Source organism: Dysidea avara, chromosome 15 (assembly GCF_963678975.1).
Source record: "Dysidea avara chromosome 15, odDysAvar1.4, whole genome shotgun sequence".
Taxonomy (NCBI): Eukaryota; Metazoa; Porifera; class Demospongiae; order Dictyoceratida; family Dysideidae; genus Dysidea; species Dysidea avara.
This window is the reverse complement of record NC_089286.1, coordinates 11017796-11045027: the sequence shown is the minus strand read 5'-3', so window position 1 is coordinate 11045027 and position 27232 is coordinate 11017796. Positions and strand designations below refer to the sequence as shown.

The 27232-nt window shown below is 38.0% G+C and overlaps 2 protein-coding genes across 4 annotated transcripts in view; both read left to right on the top strand.

Moving 5' to 3' along the window:
* LOC136245998 (uncharacterized) overlaps positions 1–27232 on the top strand; it is a 220963-nt gene that overhangs the window by 26326 nt on the left and 167405 nt on the right. Inside the window, exons 4-8 of one of the 2 annotated variants that reach the window (XM_066037455.1) lie at positions 7627–7712; positions 8545–8607; positions 9953–9987; positions 10037–10099; positions 10160–10247. In XM_066037455.1, the coding sequence (XP_065893527.1) occupies positions 7627–7712; positions 8545–8607; positions 9953–9987; positions 10037–10099; positions 10160–10247 (335 nt within the window). The remainder of the gene's footprint in view (positions 1–7626; positions 7713–8544; positions 8608–9952; positions 9988–10036; positions 10100–10159; positions 10248–27232) is intronic. The other variant, XM_066037454.1, reaches the window with a different exon arrangement.
* On the top strand, positions 13007–17774 carry LOC136245999 (uncharacterized). 2 transcript variants are annotated; one of them, XM_066037457.1, is made up of 11 exons: positions 13007–13099; positions 14271–14364; positions 14626–14679; positions 14726–14789; positions 14836–14897; positions 15000–15102; positions 15437–15502; positions 15632–15727; positions 17034–17096; positions 17142–17418; positions 17469–17774. In XM_066037457.1, exons 3-11 carry the CDS (start codon positions 14657–14659, stop codon positions 17486–17488), a joined length of 774 nt encoding a protein of 257 aa, XP_065893529.1. In that variant the 5' UTR covers positions 13007–13099; positions 14271–14364; positions 14626–14656; the 3' UTR covers positions 17489–17774. The 2 variants fall into 2 exon arrangements, with proteins under 2 accessions (XP_065893529.1, XP_065893530.1); XM_066037458.1 differs by lacking the exon at positions 15437–15502 and having other exon boundaries at positions 13012–13099.

The window sequence follows — 27232 nt, the reverse complement described above, 5'->3', positions numbered from 1 at the left end:
TGTATGAGACTGATTACTTGTCCAATAATCTGATCCTTTTCATCATCAGCAAACAGAGCAGGTACCATACCACTAGTCAACATATTGTTGATAAGTTCTAGGAATCCTACAAGTGATAGAAGTAAACTGCACAAACCAGCCAGGTTTATACTGTGTACCTTCTTGAACAACATGACCATCAGTAAATAGGAACACCATCTACAGAACAAAACATGTAACTCCTCATTTGTAATGTAATCTCTAACTGCTGAACACACATGTTGTTGAGCAGTGAGAACAATGCCGAGCACAACAATGATAGTTCAGTAACCAAGAAAGTACAATTACCGCTTCGGACATAGAGGAAGGAAACTGAGAAGAAAGCAGTTACAGCACCTGTGAAAGATTGTATAGCTTTAATCATAGTCGTTTTATTGCTCTGGACAGTGAGTTCTCCTGAATGTGAAAAGACTGCCAAAGGAGTAATTCCTGCAAATACTCGGGCGAATTCAAACTGGGCTATGAAAATTTTAAGGAATTGGCATCAAATCGATCAGCGACTATACCTAATGATTCTGTACCACCTGAGTTACTAGAAAGTCAAGATCCTGAGCTACTGTGCAAGTGATTATGCTGATATGTAATGGAGACGCGGAGGACTGATGGATCACAATATGTAAGAGATGCCTGTTGTATAGTCTGAGTGTAATCTGGTGTAATAATTACGTCTACTGTTCAATCAAAAATTCTAATAATACGAAGATCTCTGTAGTACAGTCTGATTGCTCTCGTGGTCAGAATCCTGTTGAAGAGAATTAAGCCTGCTGTTACATATGATGTACGTCTGCTGCCAGCCTAGTAGTGGTATTACACAGCCAAACCTCTGGAACATTTAGCAACTGTACTATCAATCTTTGTTTTAAATAGACAGCTAGTGATTGTACCTTCACGATTTTTGCAGGTTTTGTACTGTACCCTGTTGTTGATTTAGGAAAGAAAAAGTCTTTTTGTACTCTTGGTTTAGAAAAACGAATGGTATCATAGCTTACTACATATTGCGGGTACAATTATTTACTGTTTGGGGCTATGGTGTAGGCTGTACTGTATTATATAGATCAAAGGGAAATACAGCACTCTTGGGTAGATACAGCACTGTTAGAAAATACAGCACACCTTTGGCCTTTGAAAAATGTACAATATGGAAATATAAGTAGCTGCAGTTTTCACTTTCATCTTTTCACCTATAGTTCAATAAAGGTGCATAAGGTGCAATCCTATGACCTGAAACTGAACCCCTGATGTTGGCAGACAAACGGGTAACAAATTGTAGTTGTGTTTGTTATGGCTGAGACGTAGGTGTTGCTTCTCATCTGCCATCACGTGCTTTAGAGATTTTGATTTTGAGCATTCTGTTGTGTAATAATACTGTACCCGATAAACTGTTGGCACTTCATGGACTTTAGCTAGAGAAAGAGTGTATTAGCCTAGCTTTTTCATAGTGTATTAGCCTAGCTTTTCCATAGTGTATTAGCCTAGCTTTTCCATAGTGTATTAGCCTAGCTTTTCCATAGTGTATTAGCCTAGCTTTTCCATAGTGGCAAAACCAAAAAAAAAGCAAACTATTATCACCGGAGTCAAGAGACACCTGATTCTATCTACAATATGTATAATGATAATAAATAATATAATATATATATACATATAATATAATATATTATATATAATATAATATATTTTCTAGTATCTCCCTTGTTTCCTTACTTTTTTTCTATGATCCCTAATCAAACTTAAATTTTCTAATTTTCCTTAAACTTGTTTGCTTACTTTTTTTGTAACATTATTAATGACTGGTGGACCCACATATGCAGCATCAAAAGAAAGGATGGCACCTGAATTAATGTTTTTGTCTGAACGTGTGCCCCAGCTATCAAAAACTGCTTCGAAAGTGCAGTGGCCATTACGCTTCACTTTCAGCTATGTTCAGCCCATTACACAGTGTTACAAACAAAGACAGTGTTAGAATCATCTCTGCAATCAGTCCATTCACCATGGAAAATATGGACGATTCCCGTTTACAAATGTACTGTAGGGAAGCCATGCATTGTGCTACCACGAATCAACACCTTTGGCTGTCAGCAAAAAAGAAATGGGACACAAAGGAGGACAAAGGTAAGTCCATGATGCATGCATTGTACGTACAGGGGGTGTACTGCGGTACACCAAAAGGCATGTCTCGGGACGAAGTGATGTCAAACAGTGAACAAATTTAGCCCATAGCCTTAGCCGTTATGGAGTTACGCTTGGCATCAGGCAGGTAGGCAGTTAGTCAGTAGAAAATTCCATTGAATATATATACATATTTTAAAATTTCGTATATTGGAAGCCTTTAGGATCATACTGAAGGCACTTTTGGGGCTTGGTTATATCTAACCAATACTGTCAAGGTGGCAGGATGGAGTTGTGGAGCTGGTTTTTGGGTGAATTTTTTGGCTAGGAAAATCCAAATCTCCGTGATCCCTAATATACAATAAAGAACCAAAAAATCCATCATTATGTCGGGTTTTTGTAGATCTATCCTATATATCAAGCCCCTTGCATCACTTAGATGTCGAGTTTGAACACTTATTCTAAACATGCTTTTACATAATTTACTGTGATAATTGTGATCTGGGTGATAATATGATTCCTGACTGTTCAGGCTATATGTTATAGGTAGAATTATATTTATTCTCACCTGTGTAGCTGTAGTTATGTACATATTGGATACATTACAGACATGTCTGGTGACAGCAGTAGATATTCAACAAGTAAGACATTATATACAACAGTAACTAGTAATAATTAAAACAAAGCAAGAAATTTTCCCAAGGGACTTCTCTCTTATATGGTTGAAAGCTGTATTTGTAGGTCAGTTTTTGAACACAGTATAACCTATGCCAAGAGTAAATAATGAAAAACATGTATCTAGTATATGATTTAATCCACATGTAGTAATGTCTATCCTTGTTATTTTAATTTGCATTGTGTGATATTCTTTCTGTCATCCTTAAAGAATCCCCACAAATTTTTTTAGCCATATATGGGCATGATACAGGATAAAGACTTGTGCTATGTGTACAAAGGAAAACATTTGGCATTTGTTAAAAAAATTTTAGTTGGTCTAGTCCCTGAAGTGTATGGCTAAAACCTGAACAAGTATACTTCAGGTAGTCCATGTAATTGTGGGATCAACTTTCAGCCTGGTCACAACTTAAAAAATAACCCCTGGGAATCCCCCTCAAAATAATTAAGTGTCTCTTTACAGAACTCAACAACCAAACTCTAACAAAGTATTTTGAGAGAGTTGCTGACTGGAAGACATTGGCAGACATTGGCAGCTTTTCTACTCAACGATGACGATGGATCTAAAACACATCAAATTGAGAAGAGTAATCATTATGATGTGGAAGACTGTCACGGTGCAATGATTAGAGAATACTTGAAATCTGGTAATGTATCCTGGGAGACGGTGCTGCTTGAGGAGTGCTGGATATAAGAACCTAGCCAATGACATAGAAAAAGAAGTGTCTTAATATAGCAAAACTATTACAATTTTTCTATGCATTTTCAGAATCTTTTAGCTAGTTTTTATGCATGCATTTTGTAACATGAAAATTTATATATTTTGTTTCTTGTATAAGTTGTATTCTTATTTATTTTTTACAAGCATAAAGTACAAGATCACGTGGGGTTGGACTCTAAATAACGCGCATCGATCAGGATTTTAGCTGTTCACGCGTAAAACGAAACAGAGAGATCAGGATGGCAAAGAAGTTAGCGAGACGGTTTATTGTTGTTTTCGGCAAGCAGTTAGTTCAAGGTAAGGACATACGCTTGGTAGAGGCGTATAAATTAAATAGTCCCGGGCTACTCTAGATTCGTCATTACCATCACCAGTTGAGGATGACGACCTACAGCGAGTGTTTAGGGCTAGCCTGGAAGAACTGCAGGAGGGGAAGCTAAAGAACGAACTAACCACTAACTTTGCTGTGTATTTCAAGCAGCTTCAACGGTAATTGAAATCAGTGTAATTGTGTGTTAATATAATTGTACTAACTCAATTTGGCCAATAGATGGTGAACATGCATCTTGCTTGCATTTGGCACCAATAATGTGTTGAGGTATCTGCCGTGGGAGTTGCCATCAGAAGGCTTTTTTGATGTGAGCCCCACCCATGGTGCCCAAGTTTCCTCTTCGTATCATCACTTTGAATAGTATACATAAACAATGAAAATGCAAACAACATATTAAAAGATGTTGAAATGAGCTTGTTTACACCACTTTGCTTTTTGGTACATATGGGTCATGTTGCTAATAGGTTTTTAAAATACTTGCCTTGTTGGTATCCAGTAAACAAGGAAAGTCTTACAAGTGTGACAGCCTGTGGGATTAGCTTTGAGATGTGTGATAGTGTGCCTGAAAAGAGTCAGATCTTGTGGGAATTTCTGTTAGTGATGTATGGCACTTGACTTTACTATAGCTGGTGCCTTCTCTGTGATGGGTGATTTGATCATATTTGATTTGGACAGCATTTTTTACTTTTACACCAGGTAGATTCAACGAAGTCTCTTCTTTACAGATTTCACATGTGTGTCAGTGTTTCACTCAGCTATCATACTTGTCTCATGATGTGTTACTAGGAACTTCTTGTGATAGATGAACATGTGAGCACATATTTGCTTATAGGCATTGCAAAGATTTGGAATTCTCCAGTGTGGGAAGGACATCAACAGCAAGAGGGAAATTAAGCTAAAACTGACTGTCACTATAGTGACCAAAGCCACGGATGTGAAGCTCAGTATTGGTATACTATAGCTAGTCTAGCTGTACATGGTTTACAAGAAAACTATACTACTGTAACATACATTGTTCACCTTGTAGCCTTTTCACAGGATTGTAGCTACACAACAAAAATGCTATCTACAACAAGTGGATATCATAAGAAATGTATACCTACCTTGAAAGTAGCACTGAGAATTATCAAACGGTACGGTAGTACCGTTTAAGTAGGGATTGCTCCCAAAATTTTGTGCGTGACCAAAAATTCCGCCTCAAAAAATCATCCTAGTTAGAGCACACTCACCAACAAGATTTAGTAATGTTAATGAAAGTTAATTTAGAGCACAAGTATCACTACATCCCCATGACTCTAATAAATTTGGTCACATGATATCCAAGCTTGTTATCATAATTTTCAAGCAGAGAAAGTGGACTTGTTTACAGTGTATGTAGTGATTTCACCTTAGGTTCTGTTACTTGCAGCAAGTACAGCTAAGGAAAAATGGTTTACAGAAGTGTGCTTAATACATGATGTGTATGTGTTGTTGCTGCATAATGCTGCGAGGTAAACAGTAAAGCTCAAGCTATAGACTAGCTATACCAGTACCTGTTGTATATGTATAGTTCAGGTCTTAGTCACAAATGACAATTTTTAGTTTGATTTCCCTCTTGTTGATGTCTCCCATAGTTGTACTCAGGATGTGTGTGTGATCTGTAATCTGTTGATCTGGGATCCAGAGACCTAATTTTTAAAGTGAATGGTCGATGTATTGTCCATTGTTATTTTGCACACCGCAGTCAGGTGGCTCCTGATTATAATAACTCTTTGCTATTCAGATATTTACTTTATGTGGGTACATATTCATGGAGTATTATGTGTGTGTTTCTTCTTTAGTGTCTTATCTAAGAAGATGGTGAGAGAGAAGGTCACTCCATCGTTAGTAGACAGAAGACCATTACTGATGTTGGGACAGCTAGACCAGTGACTAGCAGAGATCAGAACTTGTCAAGATCCTACCCATCAGTGTTAGTGACCTGTATATTAGTCTGTATACTACCTTCTATACTAGTATACTACCTTGTATACTAGTATGCTAGTCTGTATACTGCTCTGTATATTATTCTGTACAGTGCCCCTTATCTGATACTAAGACATGTTCAGATATTCAAAAGTCCATTCATTTATATACAGAGCCCTGTTCTATTACTCTAAGAGAATGCTCACAATACTCTAATTGAACAGTTATTTTGGATAATTAAGTGTTCAAATAATTACAGTATTCGAGGGAGTGCTGTAATGTGTTTTAGTGTCAAATGATTGGCAAAAAACATTTCTTTAATTGTCCACTCACTACATCATACAGTATGATAGTACTGTATAGTAGGGACCACAAAGGAGTAGGTGTGGCCCATGAAAAAAATATCCAAAAACCAACCTCACTATTCCCCGATGATGATGAGGTAGTATTGGTTAGGTAAAACCAAGCCTTCAGATCAACCCGAAATGTTTCCAACAAGTTACTACGGAATTTTTCAAAATATTAATTTAATGGAATTTTCTACTGACTAACTGACTGATGCCTGCAGACAAGCGCAACTTGATGACGGCTAAGGCTATGGGCTTGATTTTTCACTGTTCGATGTTGCTTCGGCCCGAGAGGTGCCTTTTGGCATACCGCAGTACATACAATGCATTCTTCATGGACTTACCAGTGTCCTTCTTTGTGTCCCATTCATCTTTGCTGACAGCGAAAGGTGTAGCTGGGGCATGCGACACCAGTACTTTTGATGCGGTACGCATGGGTTCACCAGTCATAATAATTTTAATTTACAAAAAGTTAACAAACAAGTGCACAAATAATTGGAATTTTCAAGTGGAGTAGGGACCATAGCACATCAATAAAAGTACTGAAACAAGCTGGAGTAATACACGATATTTATAATCACAGTAAAACAATTAAAAGTGTTATATCCCTACTGTGCTCAAGATAATGGAAATGCACAGTAGGGATATAACACTTCTTATTGTTTTACTGTGATTTAATATCATGCGCTAGACCAGCTTGTTTCAGCACTTTTTATCAATGTGCTATGGTCCCTACTCTAGTTGAAATTTCAAAAAAAAAATTGTGTACTTATACCCAAACGAGTGTACAAAGTTTGTGGTCACTGTTATATTTGAATGTCCTCAGCAAGGATGACAATGAGTTGTATGACCCAAAGATATAGGACAGGTATTGCCAATTGTTATCTCTTTTATGTGTATAGATGGGACAACTTTGTTGGACTATATAGAATATACTTGTGTTGCATAAAATTCAGTATAACATGACCTGTACAGATACCAGTTTTAGTATTGTGTCCGTTGGTGTTGATTTGGCAGTCATTAAATTAAAAATAAAACTTATACTAATGGGTCCCTAATCAAAGAAGTGCAACAGTTTTGAGGATTGAACCCAGGATGCTCTATGTCAGGCTATAGTTCTATATTAGCTACCCACTCCCTCTTACAAATGTGAACCATCAAAAAACATGTATATTAGCTAGCTGTATCACCTGGGTGAAAAAGAAATCTAAGTTGAGCCCAACTACTAACTTAAGGTTTGCTTGTTAAGCATAGTGATGACTTTGTCTGTATGAAGGTAAGTTTATGACTCGCCTCGAACTCACCAAAACCAAAACTTAATGTCATAACTAGTGTGTTTGATTCTAGAATTATGATGGATGATTGCCGTACAACAGTTAAATGAATAAATATTTGTATGGCAGTGTCGTACTGGTAGCCACTCTGTTTAGTATTATGTAATGTCTATACTGTTACTTCTACAGATATTCAGTTACTATTGGCCAGTAACACAACAAATGTTAACTGGCAACAGAAGATCTTACAACACTGGCTGGACCACTGGAATATGGTAGGTCATGTGTATAGTGTTTGTCTATACTGTACATGCCTAACTGTAGTGATACTTCACCATCATATCCTGTATATATGTTTTCCACTATCACCACTTTAAGGCTTCCAGAACATGCTGCTCCATGGGCTGAATTAATGATGCTGATGTTTGGCCATTTAAAACCACTGCTTGTACAAAAAAGAGTAGAAGTGTCTGGATACAATCTCTTGACTCTTGGCCGCAAACTACTGTTTACAGCCACATCCTCACATTACTGTCTAAACCAAGTATAAAGTGTTTCAAAACCTCCAATCTTAGTTGTCATCTCCCTCACACCCATTTTCTTTCGTAGTTTAACTTTTGTAGATGTAGATTTTTCTATATCGTGGCAGCACTAGTTCCCCTCCCACAAGCTCACAGTACTATAATGTCCCCTGTCTCTGTGTGCCTGTGTTAAGACTTAAAACCATACATTTGGTTGTTGTATTATTTTTATTTATAAGGCTTTACAGCACAAGTGCTGAAGGTCTGTAGAATACCTGATCCTACAGCCTGTTTATAGTTATTACATAAAGTGTGTTTGAAAAGGGAGAAAAAGGAGAAAAAATCCATGACTGGATTTGGACAGCCTCGAACCTGCAGCCATCTGATTAATGTTTGAACGCTTACAGGAGTCTGCCAGGTGGTCAGGATGTTTTCTCCTTATCAATTTCATGTGATGGAGTTCTTCCTTGTGTATGTGTTATCTGTAGTGTACAGATGATTGTTTTTACATTGTATGTATTTGTCGAAACCTCTTTTGTCTTTTTCCTGACTCAACATGTCATGATGTTGTGTGTGCATTATTTAGGATAATAAATTTTCTATAGAAGATGCCATCAACATTATGAACTGCTCCATGATTATATCACAGGTGTGTTTAGTTGATCATGTGTTGTGGTAGTGAAGTGTATGTGTGAGTACACCCTGTATGTGAGTATTTCATACAGTATTCTAGTGCTGTATGTTGGGAATCATAAAGGTTTGGGCTAGCTTTTCTGACCAAAAAAAATTCACCCTAAAACCAACCTCACAATATCCACATGGTGTATTGCAAATTGGTCAAGCTCAAAAGTGCCTTCAGATTTCAGTGCGACTGCTTCCAAAAAGTTGCTATGGAATTTTCTACTGCCTGACTGACTGACTGACTGACTGACTGACTGACTGACTGACTGACTGACTGACTGACTGACTGACTGACTGACTGACTGACTGACTGACTGACTGACTGACTGACTGACTGACTGACTGACTGACTGACTGACTGACTGACTGACTGACTGACTGATGCCTTCAGACAAGCATAACTCGGTAACGGCTAAGGATACAAGCTTGATTTTTTCACTGTTTGACATTGCTTTAGCCTGACAGATGCCTTTTGGCATACCACAACATGTACAATACATGCTTCATGGATTTACCTGTGTTTTCCTTTGTGCCGCATTTATCTTTGCTGACAATGTGGTGAAGTAGTGGGTTCAGCATAATAATGTTACAAAGTAAACGAACAATTAAGCTTGATTAGGGATCATACATGTAGTGAAACAAGAGACACCTGAAGATATACTAGTGTGGATATAGACTGAATTAGGGATTAAATGTTCACTAGTATATCTTCTGGTGTAGGTGACCTCCCTTGTTTCACTACTTTTTTCTGTGATCTCTAATCGAACTTAAAATTCTTATACTTGTGCAAGTCGAAGCCAATAATGGTACAGATTTGTAAACATACCAAGCTTAAGATTGGGAGGTATTTAGGTGTTAGTTAATGAAGATATTTTTCAAATACATGTACCAAAGTGGTTTTCTAAAATACTGAATTAAACATATATAGCAATAAATTTTTTTGTAGTGCATGACCATAATGAGCCAAGTCCCGACATTTCCTGCACACAAGCAAAGCTGGTATATGTAGTAGTATTCACTAATGATTTGTTTACTATTGGGGTACTTCCAATTTTACTTTCCAGTTCAGTTGTCATTTCATTTTGTTCCTTAAAAAAACTAATAACAGACTTATAAGTGCAATTCGTAATTTTAGTGAGTATAAAGGTATTCAAGGTATTTGTACCATTCTTCAAAACTACAATACCACTCATCTCTAACACTAGTTACTTTAGGATGTGACCAGCTTGTGAATGACTTGGTTAGTTTATTATGTGTCTGTGTATACACGTATTTACAAATTTGATATGCATTTTTGTTTTGGTTTCGTTCAGGAAGTAAAGGTGGATTGGTTGAAGTTGTGTTTGAAGTGAGCTAAATTCTTCAACATAAACTACTTCTACATTTCTTGTTTGTAGGATCTTTAGTCATCTTGTGGATGTCATGCCAACCAATCCGGTGGATGCTAAGCCAACCAAGAGGTCACGTGATTAGTGAGTGTTACTATATTTAGTGACTCATTTACATATTTGGTAATGTAGTTACAGAAAATTGAAACAGATGATGTGGACTTGTCTCTTCACCTGTAACTGTCGACCAACTGATGATGATGCTAATGACAACAAGAAGGTGATGGTTAATTTGTGGGATTTAGAAATGTGTTGTGATATGTGAAAACTTTGTGGGAACTTTATAGTACGTATTATACACTAACTGGTTTGCTATAGCGTGTCATGTAGCCAAGGAAATTTGGACACTGTATTGTTCCAGTATTTAAATCTGGAGACAGAGGACTAGTCTCAAACTACCGGCCCATATCACTTTTGTGCAATGCTTCAAAGGTACTTGAAAAACTCTTACATGATAAAATAATACGTCACCTCAACTCATATATCACATCGTTTCAATTCAGCTTTCTTAAAAACAGATCTGTAACCCAACAACTGCTTATTGTATTCAACAATATAATCAACACACCTCACCAAACTGATGTTATCTACCTTGACTTCTGTAAGACATTTGACAGTGTCCCACAATGTATTATTACGTAAATTAAAGGAGATTTGGTATTTCGGGAAATGTATGGCTATGGATCAGAAAGCAGTGTGTCAAGGTCAACAACTAATATTCTGACTTCTTACTAGTTTTATCAGGAGTTCCGCAAAGTAGTATTTTAGGACCTTTATTATTTTTGATATACATTAATGACCTACGTACCTGAGCACATCCTATCCTCTTTACTATTTCTATTTGCCGATGATACCAAATGCCTTAAAACAATTACCACTTTTAACGACAGCATAGAATTGCAAAAAGATTTGAATTTGCTCAATGAATGGAGTATAGACACCAATTTATTATTTAGTCTCTCAAAGACATTGTTTATGAGTTTTAAGCCACACCTATCCACATCCTATTCTATATGGTCTGATGTCATCTCCAAAGTTTGTGCTCACAAAGACCTGGGAATTGTAACTTCGTCAGACCTGAACTGAGAGCCTCATTATAACTTCATTTTGTCCAAAGCATATAAAATGTTAGGAATACTACGGTGTTCTTTCTCAGTAAATATCACTTTCCAGTCCAAGAAGCAATTTTACTTATCACTTGTCAGAAGTCAGTTTTTGTTTGGTTCTGTACTGTGGAAACCCAACTTATTGAAAGACATTAAAACACTGGAGCGACTTCAACGTAGAGCAACAAAATATATTCTTAATGACTACACTAGTGATTATAAACATCGATTAATGACTCTTAAGATCTTGCCACTTATGTATTTTGTAGACATCTCAGACATTATGTTTCTGATAAAGTGTTTAAAAATTGCCAAACAATTCCTTTAATATTAATAACTTTATTAGTTTTACATCAGGAAATACACCTCTAGGTACAAGTAACAAATTACAACATAATAGAAACCCCACTAGTGTATTAACTAGCAACTTTTACTTCAATCAACTACCACAGATCTGGAATACACTACCCATCATCAATTGTGATCTTAGTATAATAACAATAAAGAAAAAACTTACTAACTACCTATGGAATCATTTTGAAACTAATTTTAATACATGTACATATTCGTTTTTATGTCTATGCACAAATCCACGTCCACTTACGTAAATTGCTGTCTGTAGACATATGGTAGTCGTGCCCATTCATCAGTCCATAGGTATGCACAAATCCACGTCCATTATTGCCTGAAGGCTTATGTAGAGCCACGCCCACTGATCAGTTGTTATTGTATGAGTCATAATCTAGTATAATATTGCTGTGAGTAACTCTTTTAAAATATTGTGACTGGTTTTGTGAAAAGCAGCTGGCTATTTAGTGGTCATGAGTTTGCAAAAAAACTTCACAAACAAGTATAAGAAAAAATTAGGAGTTTTAAATTAGAGTAGGGACAGTGTATAGTACTGCAATAAAAAGTACTGAAACAAGCTGGATCGGAGTAGTACGTAATGTCCAAATACTGTAAAACAATAACAAGTGAATATCCCTACTGTGTTGCACTCAATGTACAATAGGGATATTCACTTGTTATTGTTTTACAGTATTTGGACATTACGTACTACTCCGATCCAGCTTGTTTCAGTACTTTTTATTGCAGCATTATACACTGATCCTAGCTCTGGGGAACAAAGTGTTCACTGCAGCTTACCAGGAAATCATCACAGTCACCCTGTAGAGAGATCAGCTACAAAACAATTTACCCTGTAGAGAGATCAGCTAGAAAAAGTTACCTTATAGGGAGTTCATGCAATTATGGAAAGGGATAGTTCAGCTAGAATGTCCCTACTGTAATTTAAAACTCCTAATTTTTTCTTATATTTGTTAAATGTAGTCATACTACCAGTTGAAAGTAATGTATTGTACAAAATGATCATAATGTAATAATTGTTGATCACTGTTACTGTTGACTATCATGACTGCCACACATCATCATTACTGTAAGAATTAATTACTCCATAACGACAGTGTTTTTTCCCTATATTGTAGAACTTTGTGTGGATGAGATCAAAGGGAAAAGTGTACTTTAGTTTTCATAAAGTACACTTTAGGGCAAACAGTGCTTTGTTGACCACAAAGAGTGCTTTATTTGTACAATAAAGCACTCTTTGTGGGCAATACAAGACAAGTTTCCCATGTGCCTTAGTGCAGGCTTAGCCTGAGGCGCTCATGCCAGTACGACTGATCGCCCAAGCCGGTGAAGGCTGATAGCCCCACACGCTGAGTGGTCAATCACCCCAGCCAATACGAGTTCTACCACTGGATTGCTTTTATAGACATACCTAAATGCTTCGATGATGGGTGGGAGAAGGTAACGTTGCTGTTACGTTTGTTAATGTAAACAGACAAATCCTGGAGATATCACGGAAATACTTCACCATGTGTCACAATAGAATCGATTGTGGGATGTGAGCAAAACCTGCCAAAATATGCGATGAACGTCTACCATGCCAAACTATGGTGAACTACACGTGAGTTACTTTGTTAAACTAGTTTGTGTGCATTCAGGCTGCTAATAATTCGTGCAACACGTGTTAATTGTGAGTCCTGGTGTATGGTGAAGCTACATGACTAGAAAGTTCCATAAATCATTTAAAGCATTGCCTTGCTTGTGCTATATGAAAAATAAAGCACTCAGCACTTGGCCTCGATGCCAATAAAGCACTCGGCTTCGCCTCGTGCTTTATTAGCATCTCAGCCACGCCTTGTACTTTATTTTTCACATAGCACTCACGGCAATGCTTTAACATTTATGTAAATCACACCATTGCAAACTAAGTAGAACTAAAATATGTATTGAGCCTGTCATGTTCCTTACTCTACTTTTTGTACAGAGACTATTCAGCTCATGTGAAATATCTTCAGTACTTGTGTAATATCATTCATTACATGTACACTTGGGCTTGTCTTGTTCAACATGCAAATTTTTATAGAAAAAAATTATTAGAAGTTGCAAACTGCTGCTACATGGTACAAAACTAGTGTTACACCGATAATCGGTTGAATAATTGGTAACAGCCAATATTAGCTAATTTTACAAATATTGATAATGAAGCAGAAATAATTACCCTATTAACCAAAACCCACAATCAATCAGTAAAGACAGCAATGAACATGTGACAGTGAATGCAGTGGTATTCTGTTGTAACTGTTTTATAACTGTTTAGGATTACTTGTTTGCAAAAAGTTTTGTTGCAAGGCTATAGCAGGCTGTGTATATTTATTGGCCACCCATGTAATTAGTCAATTCCCTTTGCAAAGGGTCTGGAATACACTCTTGGCTTAGCTGTTTATAACTATTTGGCTTTTGAGGCTAGTGGAAAAGCTGTAGCAGACCTTGTAGACTCTGCCGCCCGCACAATTAATTACTACAAATGCAATGTACACACAAACTTTAGGTGACCCCCACCCCTGTTCTGAAGAATATTGGTTATAATATAATCTGTATCAGTAAATGTGATAATATGTATATCAGTGTAACACTATACAAAACATGTCAGTATAGTAGAACAGATCAACAGAACATTGAAAGTTAAGAACATGATATTTTGTGTATTCTAATTATTTAGTATGTGTACAAGTAGTACTGTATGATAGTGTAGTTGATGTTTCAAATGTGATGTTGATCTTCTGATATTGTAGGACACTCTCGTGTACATTATTTGAATGTGGTACTACAAATTTCACCTGATAAACTACCTCAGTGTTCCCTACCAGTATTGTTATCACTTTACAAGTGAGAGTACCTTGTATTAGAGTGTGTGTACGTGTGCGTGCGTACGTGTGTATGTGCATGTGTGCATGTTCGTACTCGCATGTGTGTTTACAACAAGTATTAAAGTTTTGTTGTATCTATGTGTACCTTTTTATGTGCAATGTACTATGTGCTCACAACAATCATGTAACTGTTAATAGATCACTTGTTACAACAGGTGACATGTAATTGTACTATTGACCAGTGTAATCATGTTGTAATCATCTTCCTCCATGTTCACAGGTATGTAATAGACAAGACGTCAGTTCTCCAGATGGATTATCATTGTTATGTCAAGTAAGAACATTTCAGTGTATGTTCTGTTAGAGTTTTATTGCTACAGGTACTTGTGTTGTTGCATTATGTGTAACAGACTTCACACACAAACTGGAGTTGGTGACTTTAAGGTGTGACTGGTGTTATCATTGTATAGTGATACATGTCAGTTAACAGGTTGATAAACTATTACCTGCTCCTAAAGGATTTGTACACTGGCTACACAACACACACCCGAGGTGACGTACGTGTGTTCTCTTGCTGCATGTATTTGTATAACTTGATGTATTTATACAAAATTGTATGTATTTCTTTTTGTATTTATAATTACACACATACAGGTTGATGAAGAAATTAAACTTAAAGCAGTCATCTTCAGATGGTGATGTTACCATGGTGATGTTATATAACACTACAGAGAACATTATTGAGGAACTATTGGATGTGAGTATACACTATTAAATTTTACAGCCACGGTTCAGTGGTCTGCTTTGCTGGCTGCTTTATCTGAGCCCAGTGGTAAACTGTACAAACAATCTGATGCCTTGATGGAACTCTGGCCAACCAGGGAATGATTGTATTTGGTTGTACAGCTCAGTGGTGTTGTGTAAAGATCTGTACTGTGAATTTCCTTCCCACCATTTTGTTACTACACATCACACAAGTACACACAACACAAGATATTGACATAACTAGTGATCAGACTTTGAGTTTGTAGCTTCATGAATGTTTCATATTGTAGTACTCTGTGTTGTAAACACTTCTATTGAATCATTAGATTTATTGTTACACAACAAAGGAAGCTCCACAACAACGAAAGAGTTATCTATTTGTGTGGCAGTTGGTTAGTGTTGTGGTTATTATTACTGTACCCACAAACATGAGGAACATGTACCACAAATACAATTTTATCATGTGACCACAATTGACCTTTAACAAATGATGTAATCACTAAATTGTTTCTACTCTACAGTCACTACAAGTTATTGGTGATCATGATGTAGTGGACACAACAGACACAACTGATGATCCTGTGATTGTTCCATCATCCACTGATAGTGCTGATCAGGTGTGGTTGTAGTGGGATAGTGAAGGATATGGCCTTATAGTGTATCATACAGTATGGTATTCTATTTTAGGGATTGTGGAGGCTTGCACTTTCTCACAAAAAAAAATGACCAGAAACCAGCCTCTTCATTGTGCATGGTTAGGTATAACCAAGTACAAAAGTGCCTTTAGTAGGACCTGTTGTTTTTAAAAAAAATTATTCGTTGATGTTTTCTAATCACTGATTGACTGCCTGAGTGACCGATTCCTTCAGAGAAGCGTAACTTGATAACAGCTAAGGCTAAGGGCTTGATTTTTTTCATTGTTTGACATTGTTTCAACCTGACAGGTGCTCTTTAGTATACCACAACACGTACAATACATGCTTTGTGGACTTACCTGTGTACTTTGTGTCCTATTTATCATTGCTGACAGTCAATTCACAATAGCGTGATGTGATGGCTTCCCTGTGTTTGTAACAGAAATTGTGCGAGTTTTGCATTGTGATTGGACTGATTGCAGAGGCCTTTCTCCATTTGTAACACTGTAACGGCTGAGCATAGCTGAAAATGAAGTGTAATGGCCACTTCACTTTTTCAGTATGGGGCACTCATTCAGACAAAAAACAATAAGCCTGGCACCATTCTTTCTTCTAATGCGGCATTTTTGGATGCACCATTCATAACAATGTTACAAAACAGGTAAACAAACAAGTACAAGGAAAGTTTTGTTTGATTAGGGATCAAACAAATAAAAACAGTAGTGAAACTAGGGAAGTTGCCTAGACCGATGGGTACTACCAAGAGCTTATTAAGTGCCAAAGTTGCGAACGCCTTGCGGCACTTATGAGCTCCTGGTACTACATACTGTTTATGGACTGAGATTTGTATTTCTTTCAAGCAACTTTTACTCAATACAAGGTATACCACACCAGTATAGATGTGTACTATTTCATTCCTCCATGTTGCATCCTCATTGATGTGTTCAAGTTTAGAAGGAAGACAGCTTTGCTTCATTGTTTATGGTATTGCACAGAGACTATGACTATATTAGGTGTGTTAATTTCAGACCCAGCGATTATTTAAAATTGTGGCATTTTTCTATTGTAATACTCTCTAATCCTAATGACTAGGGTGGGACCAGCCATAACTTGAAGTATGTCAGATTGTGCTATGATGCATACTTTACCACTGACTTATCAGCTACTGTCCTTGCTAAGCGTTCTTTGTGAGAGCTGATGTACTTTATAGTAAATTTGTAAATTGACTACTACTTATTTTGTATTGCTATTGTTACTATCAGGTCACTAGTTTAATGTTATTGTGTAGGAGATACAGTCCACTACACCATCCTCCCCACAACAAGAAGTGTTTAGTGAGGATGAACCAGTGGTAGGGGACACTGTACCAATAAGTATACACTAGTACATGCTACAGGAATGTGAAGAGGAAGATAAGAATCCTTCAAGTAGCCTCTCTAAAGAAGCCACTTCAGATCAAACTGATGGAGTAACAAGTGTAAAGAAGAGACACAAGAAAGTGAAGACAACAAAACAAAAGAGACTCAGTCAGACCAGTAGCAGGAAGACAAGTAGTAAATTGTCTAGTGGTGGTCAAGTGTTCTTTGTGGACACCACTCCCAGTAGTGGAGGATGTACTCCTCCTATTCTACCATCCTCTAACAGGAGAAGATCACTAAGGAAAACACCTAACAGTTAGTGGAGTAGTTTATAGTTTGGTAATAATTCACTTGTCTCATTACAGGAATCACATATTACCAGTAACTGTGTGGTGTAGACCTACCTAATAAGGCATTAATTGTATTTCACAGTATATCCACAAGTAAAAGGAAAAATTAGAATTAAGGATCATAGGGATATATTGTGGTAGAGAAGTAGGGATTAAGTGTCGGCTAGTATATCTGCAGATATCTCAGTATATCTGCTTGTTTCATTACCGTGATCCTTATTTGAATTTAAACTGATTTTTCTTTGTACTTGTTTGGTTACTTTTTTTTTGTAGTACTAGTACTAGTGAACTTGAAGCATACCATATCTATTTGTGTCTAAATGCCGGTGCATACCAACTATCATTACTGAAAAAATGAAATGGCCATTTGTTTTCAGCCAAGCCTGTTACACAGTGTTACAAATGTCACAGTTTGAGAAGTGCCTCTACAATCAGGTCAGTCACTATGGAAAGTGGATAATTCCTGTTATGAAATAAGATAGTGAGTACAACAAGGTAAGTCACTACAAGCTACTACATGCAAATCATCACCTTGCCCTGTCACTAGTTGTCAGCAAAAAAATTGGACAATAATAAATACGTTCATTGTATATGTATTGTAGTATTCCACAAGGCACCTTCAGGCTGAGTCTAACAGTAAAAAATAATCAAAGCTCGTGTCCATTGATTTGAGTTATACTTGTTATTTTAGACAAATTTAACGTATATAGCTATAGTACGTTCACGTTGAGCTGAATCCTCAAAAACATTTAACAACTCATGGATGCAATTACACATGATCTTGAAATTTGGCTCATTTGTAGTACTGCTTGATCCGCTAAAAATATTTTGAAATCTTTTTGTTCAGATGTTTGACATAATATTTACAGCCAATCAAAATTTTCACAATACATTTCCTATGGGGAAGCCATATAAGTACAGTGTCCATTACAGCCCTTTCCCGAACTTGTAATGGAGCCAAACTGTACATGTCTGTTGTTGACACCTTTGCTGTTACCAATAATCATCTGGTTGGCTGAAATGTTAACTCGGTTGAGAAAAAATCCACTTTTAATTTTTAGCTGTTTTTCAGGATTCAGCTCAACGTGAACATACTGTAGGAGGAGATGAGTGAAAAACAATCATTTAGACCGTACCAAATTGATCATGTTTCATGGATTGTTTTCCAACCAGTAGTGACCGCAGGTCAAAAAATAAATGTAAAAATTTCAGCTGCACCTGACTGTCGAGTTTACATGAATGCTCTATTAGGATATCTCAATCTTGAAAGGTGAGAGATCATGTGATTTACATTTATTTTTGAATTTGCCAAAGTAGTGACCAGCTGCATTTGTTAAACATAATATTAATTTGTCATGACCTTAGGATGTGTAAAATACAAATACAAATCCTTGGATACATGTGACTATGTACACAGTACAAACACGACAAGGAAAAGTACAACATACAAATGAACATGTAACATTAAACAAGGACATAACTAAATTACAATCAAGTATTCCATTCAGGACAATCGCATGCTAAAAAGATATGTTCAGTATCAAGACACGGTAGTGTGTCGTGCGGCCAAGAAGCCGGCGCGCCACCCGTGAATATATTAACAGGAAGAAAGAAAACGCAATTTTCAGGTAGTCACTAATTTGCGGACTGGACTGGACCAGTGGACCAATACTCCAGCGCACTCCACGGAGTCCAGTCCGCATTTTAGACGCTTGTGACTAATTTGCGGACTAACCACAGCGCGACTGATATATCGCCTTAATACTTGGCTATTGATTTCTTAATTAACATTTAGGCAGGCTAACCTGTGAAGCCTGTAATTAGAAGTTTTTGTTATTGTTATTGTTTCTCCTTACATTGCTGGGGAAGGCCGAAACACGGAGAAATTACGATGCATGATGCCTAATTTCGTTACTATGGATAGCAGCTGCAGCTAGCTAGGCGAGAATGTCCTTAACAGCTCATCCTATCATACTGAACCAAGCAGAGGAATTAACGTGGGAAGCAGCCTACGACATTCTTACAGCGCAAGATGAAAAATATGTGGAATCGACCGTACCACCAGTGAAACCCTGCTCTGGGGAGAATCGACCGTACCACCAGTGAAACCCTGCTCTGGGGAAGTGTTCTTGTATCGTGCTTTAGACACAAAGAGAAGAAGTGAGTTAGCGGTGCACTGATTGCGTGACTGTTATATTAGAGTATATCGATCCACCCAGAGCTTAAGTCATATAAATTGACTTTACTCAAGTTAGCTAACTATAGCGAAGGGCCCAGTATACCTGTGCTCTCATTTGCCAGCCTGCCTTAGCTGAATGTTCAACTGAATACTGAATATAGTAGCTTATTAAATGTCTATTAGGGTGACTGTACTATTACACTAAACAATGTACACAATGCCAATGCTGGCAACACACTGAATGTGTAAATGAAGTCATATCTGACAACTTCCTCTGTTGTACCTGCACCCGTCTCTAGTGGATGCCATGTTATTTGACTTGTGATAGTATACTCTCCCTTATACATTGTAAGATTGTCGTTTTTCAAGTTAAACAAATAAGGAAATACACTATTATATTATAATAATTGCATGTATAGTTATATGACAAAAAGTACACATAAACAACCAGCTAGCTAAGACTGACATATACGTAGCTAACATGTTCCATCATAGATATTAGAGCCTACAGGACCATATAGGCTCTAATGTATGTGGTTTCATTCTGAAAGAGTTTCAGAATTTTCTATTACATAGCTAGTTGAAAGTAGCTACCGATGCAGTTGGGATTCTTTAATATCTATGGTTTTTACTTCCCAGATGGGTCTTGATGCCTACAGCTAGCCGAAATAACTTGCTATGATGACAGACCATGCAATTGATTCATGTATAGCACACAAAACTATAGATGTGTAGGCATCTCGCTAAAGCATACTCTCGACTGCCTGAATGGCCGATTCCTATAGCTAGCTGTGCCAGGCGTGTAAACCAGCCGAAAAGTCCTCTGAGCCATCAAGTCATCCTGATGATCAGTCCGCAGGTCCGAATGGACTTGGTCGCCAGTCCAGTCCGCTGGTCCAGTCCAGTCCGCATTTTAGTGACGGCCAATTTTCACACCTATGTTAGGGTCCGCAACGCGAAAAATCGATATCCTCCAATCAACTACCTAACTATTGTCATGTGTTAGGCTAAGTGTAACTTGAATAACACCAGCGTGGCAGCCAAGTTTGTCACTTTCTTCTGGTAGAAAACAATACAAATGTCTTAAAATCACGTGATTTTTCGTTGCAGCGGTTCGTAGGGTTCTTCGTATGCCACGATATTCACTCTCAACATTGTTCAAGTAGTCTATCATCAACTCAAAGTATCGGTGGTTTGATTTTATTGGTCAGTTTCTGGTGGCAGCACGATCTGTGCAGCTTTTTGACGACAGACAAAATGTTTCTTCCTCTGGAGCGCAGGACAAGCAGAGCAGCAACTGCGCCGTGGGTCAGCAATGACCAGTACTAGGTAAAGTACCTGCATGCGGAGTATGGTTATAATTGAAGCTTTTTAGCCATCTGGCTGAGCCATCTATATGCTGAAATTCAGCCAAAATGACGCGATTTTTGCAAACAAATACCAGAATGGTTGATACATCAGTGAGACAGTCTCCAACAGCAAGGATACGAAGCTTATAAACACCTAACAATATGGCTATCTCGCCCAGTAAACGCATAGAGCAATCCTGTGCATGAAATAGGCACTCACGTGATTGAAATTCAAATTGCGGAAATACCCATGAAATCGCTTTCATTTCTGAATAGGAACCATGCAATGTGCTCCTTTTGTAAATATTTGTGTTAATTGTTCACTCAGACGTGGTCTGGGCCAGTGCAGGTGTGTTTTGTACTATGATGGTATCGTAGGAAAAGTCTTAAACTGCTGGGCTAGTCGAGATGCTGAACCTAACGTACACAAACTGATTGTCACTTGATTCCTAGTGATTTTAAGGTCATTGGAATAGATTATAGTTGTATTTTCGGAGATTTGAATATCAATCACGTGAGTGCCTATTTCATGCATTGGACTGCTCTATGCGTTTACTGGGCGAGATAGCCGTATTGTTAGGTGTTTATAAGCTTCGTATCCTTGCTGTTGGAGACTGTCTCACTGATGTATCAACCATTCTGGTATTTGTTCGCAAAAATCGCGTCATGTTGGCCGAATTTCAGCATATAGATGGCTCAGCCAGATGGCTAACAAGCTTCAATTATAACCATACTCCGCATGCAGGTACTTCACCTAGTACTGGTCATTGCTGACCCACGGCGCAGTTGCTGCTCTGCTTGTCCTGCGCTCCAGAGGAAGAAACATTTTGTCTGTCGTCAAAAAGCTGCACAGATCGTGCTGCCACCAGAAAATGACCAATAAAATCAAACCACCGATACTTTGAGTTGATGATAGACTACTTGAACAATGTTGAGAGTGAATATCGTGGCATACGAAGAACCCTACGAACCGCTGCAGCGAAAAATCACGTGATTTTAAGACATTTGTATCGTTTTCTACCAGAAGAAAGTAACAAACTTGTCTGCCACGCTGGTGTTATTCAAGTTACACTTAGCCTAGCATATGACAATAGTTAGGTAGTTGATTGGAGGATGTCGATTTTTCGCATTGCGGACCCTACCTATGTAGCACTGTGATCCCTTATCCGATTGGAACCAAATTTGCTGGAGACGTGCCGCCCAGTTAGGGGAGTCTACATACCAAATTTGAAGAAAATCGCTCCAGCCATTTTCCGAGATACGAGTAAACAAAATTTCGTTTTAATTTCTTAGTTTTTTTCTTCATTTCGCAAAATTCGCCATAAAACACGAACGCGTGCTCGGATTGGGCTGAAATTTGGCACACTTAAAGGGCTCATTAAGGCCGATCTCCGTACCAACTTTGGTAGGAATCCGATGAACATTCACGGAGTTATGACCGATTATTTGCGTATAATAAAGTCGAAGGCCTTTCACGCCTACAGGGTAAACCCCTTGGAGGAATCAGTTGAAAATTGATATGTAGATGGATCAACCATTGTAGGAGTGCCTTTTTGTAGTTTGAAAGGAATCGGGATAAAGACCATGGAGATATGACACAAAACCCAACCTGTGTCAAAATTACGCGATCGATTTTTATGAATAAAAAAAAAAACTATTAGTTTTCGTGTCTACCAGGCAAACCGCTTAGAGCAACGAGCTGAAAATCAGTATGTAGCTGGAATAATCATCATAGAAAGTCCTTGCAGTAGTACAGAAGAATCGGATTACAAATCACTGAGGTATGATTCGAAAGGCAACTACGTGCAGCAAATGCGAGATCGAGATACTCTAATAGAACAGTCACCCTAATAAAGCATTCAGCTGCATTTATAATTTACTCAGTTATATTACATTGCAAGTTATTCTGTAGGAAATTCAGCTACAAACAAGTCAACCTGTAGTCAGATCAGCTAGAAGAAGGTACCTAATAGAGAGTTCAGCTACAAAGAAGCCATCATGTAGAGAGTTCAGCTCAAATAAATCACCCTGTAGAGAATTCAGCTACAAACAAATTGCCCTGTAGAGAGATCAGCTAGAAGATATTACCTTGTAGAGAGTTCAGTTACAAAGAAACAATCATGCAAAGAGTTTAGCTGCAAACAAATCACCCAGTAGAAAGTTCCGCTATGAACAGATCACACTGTAGAAAGTTCGGTTAGAAACAAGTCATCCTGTAGAGAGATCAGCTAGAAGAAGTTACCTTGTAGAGAGTTCAGTTACAAAGAAACAATCATACAAAGAGTTTAGCTACAAACAAATCACCCTGTAGAGAGTTCAGCTAGAAACAAGTCACCCTGTAGAGAGTTCAGCTAGAAGAAGTTACATTGTAGAGAGTTCAGCTACAAAGAAACTACCATGTACAGAGTTCAGCTTCAAACAAATTACCTTGTAGAGAGTTCAGCTAGAAGCAAGTCACCCTATAGAGAAATCAGCTAGAAACAAGCCACCCGTAGAGAGTTCAGCTAGAAGAAGTTACATTGTAGAGATTTCAGCAGTTTAGCTGCAAACAAATCGCCCTGTAGAGAATTCAGCTACAAACAAATTACCGTGTAGAAAGATCAGCTAGAAGAAGTTACCTTGTAGAGAGTTCTGCTACAAACAAATCACCCCGTAGAGAGTTCAGCTACAAACAAGTCATCTGGTAGAGAGATCAGCTAGAGGGATCACCTTGCAGAGAGGTCAGCTACAAAGAAATCACCATGCTTCATCTTTTCTTCCTGTAGTAAAGAAAAAAATGATATGTTAAAAAGCCCTAAAGCCAGCCATAGGCCAGCTTTGAGGTATACAAATACAAAAAGAAGTGAAATCTAATCCAAAACAGCCAAGCTGTAAAAAAAGAGTACGGCCCCGAGAAAGGCTATGGTGAAAAAAGATGTGAAATCCAAAGTGGCGGCCAAGAAATGGCTATGATGGTAGGTTAATGGTAAAAATTTTAATAACGACAGTTCAGGTGAATTTTGTGCCAAGACCAAGCGGCACCAAATTCACCTGAATTGTTGTTATTAAAAATTTTTTACCATTAACCTACCATCACAGCCATTTCTTGGCCGCCACCTTGGATTTCACATCTTTTTTCACCATAGCCTTTCTCGGGGCCGCACTCTTTTTTTACAGCTTGACTGTTTTGGATTAGATTTCACTTCTTTTTGTATTTGTATACTATACCTCAAAGCTGGCCTATGGCCGGCACAAAATTCACCTGAATTGTCGTTATTAAAATTTTTACCATTAACCTACCATCACAACCATTTCTTGGCCGCCACCTTGGATTTCACATCTTTTTCACCGTAGCCTTTCTCAGGGCCGCACTCTTTTTTTACAGCTTGGCTGTTTTGGATTAGATTATTATTATCAATTTTGTCAAAAAACCGTTGTGATGAAGTGATAGCTCTCTGAACAGTTTTGCTCTCAAAATGGACTTACAAGTTGCTACAGACTGGTACTTATAGAGTTCAGTTCAAGAGAGACTGAATAGATCCTAAGCTGTGGAATTAAAAATTTCTGCATGAACAGGAGATGACAGTATGAGTGGCCTGCTTGAACAGTATGAGTGGCCAGTTTTTCACTGAGTATATCCTATGTTATTAGATTTTTTAAAATAGTAGAGCATTCAGTCTCGTGAGGTTTTCTTAGCCACACCCCCACGTGATTAGCTCGTGTAGTTGTTTTAGGCGGCATTGCTGGAAAATTCTACGAGTAAATTTTTCTTAAGCCTCGAGGACCTATCAGTCACCACATCAAATAGCTACCAAGGAGTGACAGGAGGGTGTCGGTGTGTTGCCAACGTTGGGGACAGCTCAGCTCAAACTATTTGTATTGTCGCGGCAAGGAAGTAGGTATCATAGTTGTAAAGTTTAGTATAACTACGCATGGTTGTATAGCTGATACATACTGTATTATTGAGCCGACGTGCGGGTTACGACTGTACGAATGTGACCGGATCATTTGTGACCGGATCTGCGAGAACCCGACACAATCGTGCAAGCCTAAATTTACAGTACAAAGCATTGATAATTATTATTATTATTATCGATACTTGCGTATTATTGAAAAAATTCCGTAATTTTGTTGAACGCCTCTTTCTTAGTGAAGGAAGGGACTAACAATAAATCCCTAGATATCATCTTATTCGCCTGCTCAAGAGGAGTTGGAAAATCTTTGTTTCTTTGCAGCAGACTCAAAGATACGGAAGTTATGAGCATTTGTTTACGTCACGTCGAAGCGATCGATTTTTCTTCACGAATTCCGCATTTGCAGTGAAGAATGGTGAGTAAAGGAAAAACCTACCCAGTAATTGATTCCCCTGTTCATGGCGAACACGATGGTGAAAGTTGTAGCTCCGTACCTCGATTTGTTGGTAAGTTACAACCGTTTTTGTAGGCGCCATCGTAGGTGTCATCCTTTGCTAACACCCAGCCTCATGCTTCATATTCTGCATTCACTCATGGATATGTTTCTAAGTGGAACTACTATTTTCGCACCAATTCAGGTATCTCAGCCTTGCTTTCTCCACTTGAATCAGCTGTACGTAATCATCTACTTCCAAAGCTGGTTCCCCATGCTGTTAGCGACACAGAGCGGGAGTTATTTTCCTTTCCTGTGCGCTTTGGTGGTCTTGGGATCTGTAACCCTGTGTCAACTTCTGAGGAACAATATGGTTTTTCCAGGGCACTTTTGCAGGGCTTTGTTGATTTAGTCTTATCCCAAAAATCAGTTTTTACTCATGAAGATATCGACAATATTCCAACAATGGCCACATCTTCTGATACTGGAAATTCATTTCCCATCATGTCTGATATCACATTCTCCTTAAATGGAATACAGCAAGCACTCTGTAATCTTCAAGTAAATAAAGCAAGTGGTCCTGATCGTATTCCTCCCTATATTCTTAAAAACTGTGCTGAAGAAATCTCTCCAGTGCTAAAAGTGATATTCACCAAATCATTCACAACAGGTATTTTACCTAAAGACTGGCTTACAGCTAACGTATGTCCAGTTCACAAAAAAGGAAGACGTGATGATGCTTCTAACTATAGGTCCATCTCTCTGACATCTATTTGCTCCACAGTCCTTGAGCACATCATATATCACAACATCATGAATCACTTAAACAACAACAATATTCTCATAGAGAATCAACATGGGTTCCGAGCAAATCATTCCTGTGTCACCCAGTTACTAACACTAACAGAAGACATATCATATGCCCTCGATCACCGGAAGCAAGTTGATGTAATCCTTCTCGACTTTGCTAAAGCTTTCGATACTGTTCCCCATCAACGACTCCTTACCAAACTTCATTTTTATGGAATTCAGAATGACACTTATAACTGGATTAAGGCATGGCTTTCCAACCGCACCCAGCAAATCCTTCTTGATGGTATAACATCTAGCTCAGTAGCTGTAACATCTGGTGTCCCTCAGGGCACAGTCCTCGGTCCTCTTATGTTCCTGTTGTACATAAATGACATCACCACCAACATAAAGTCGCCTTTACGAATATTTGCAGACGGCTGTCTTTTGTACAGAGTTATTAACTCTCCAGAAGACACCATCATTCTCCAACAAGACCTAGATCAAATCTCACATTGGGTCAAAATATGGCAGCTTAGACTAAATGTTACAAAATGTGCACTAATTCGATGTAGCAGATCCCTAACACCAATAGTTCATCACTATACACTTAATAATTCTTTCCTAAAAGAAACTGACCAGCATCTCTACCTGGGGATCATGTTGAATAAGACATTGTCATGGTCGTCACACATATCAAACATAGCTAAGAAAGCATCTAATACTTTAAATTTTATAAAGCGTAATCTGAGTGATTGTTCAAGAGAAGTAAAAGCACAAGCATATCTTACCATGGTAAGACCCCAAATGGAGTTTGCCTCAGTTGTTTGGGACCCCTGTTATAATGTTGATGTAGACAAATTGGAAAAAATCCAGCGTAGAGCAGCCAGGTGGGTCATCAGTGATTACAACAGAACTAGCTCCGCGACACAAATATTAAATCAACTATCCTGGCCTACCCTACGGACACGACGAAAGATATCTAGACTGCAACTGCTCCACAAAATCCTCCATCAAGACATATCCCTATCAATTCCCCTATATTATCAATCTGTAGAGAGACAAACAAGACACTATCATCCCTTGCATTTTATCCTGCCCACACCATCAACAACATCTTATCAACAATCATTTTA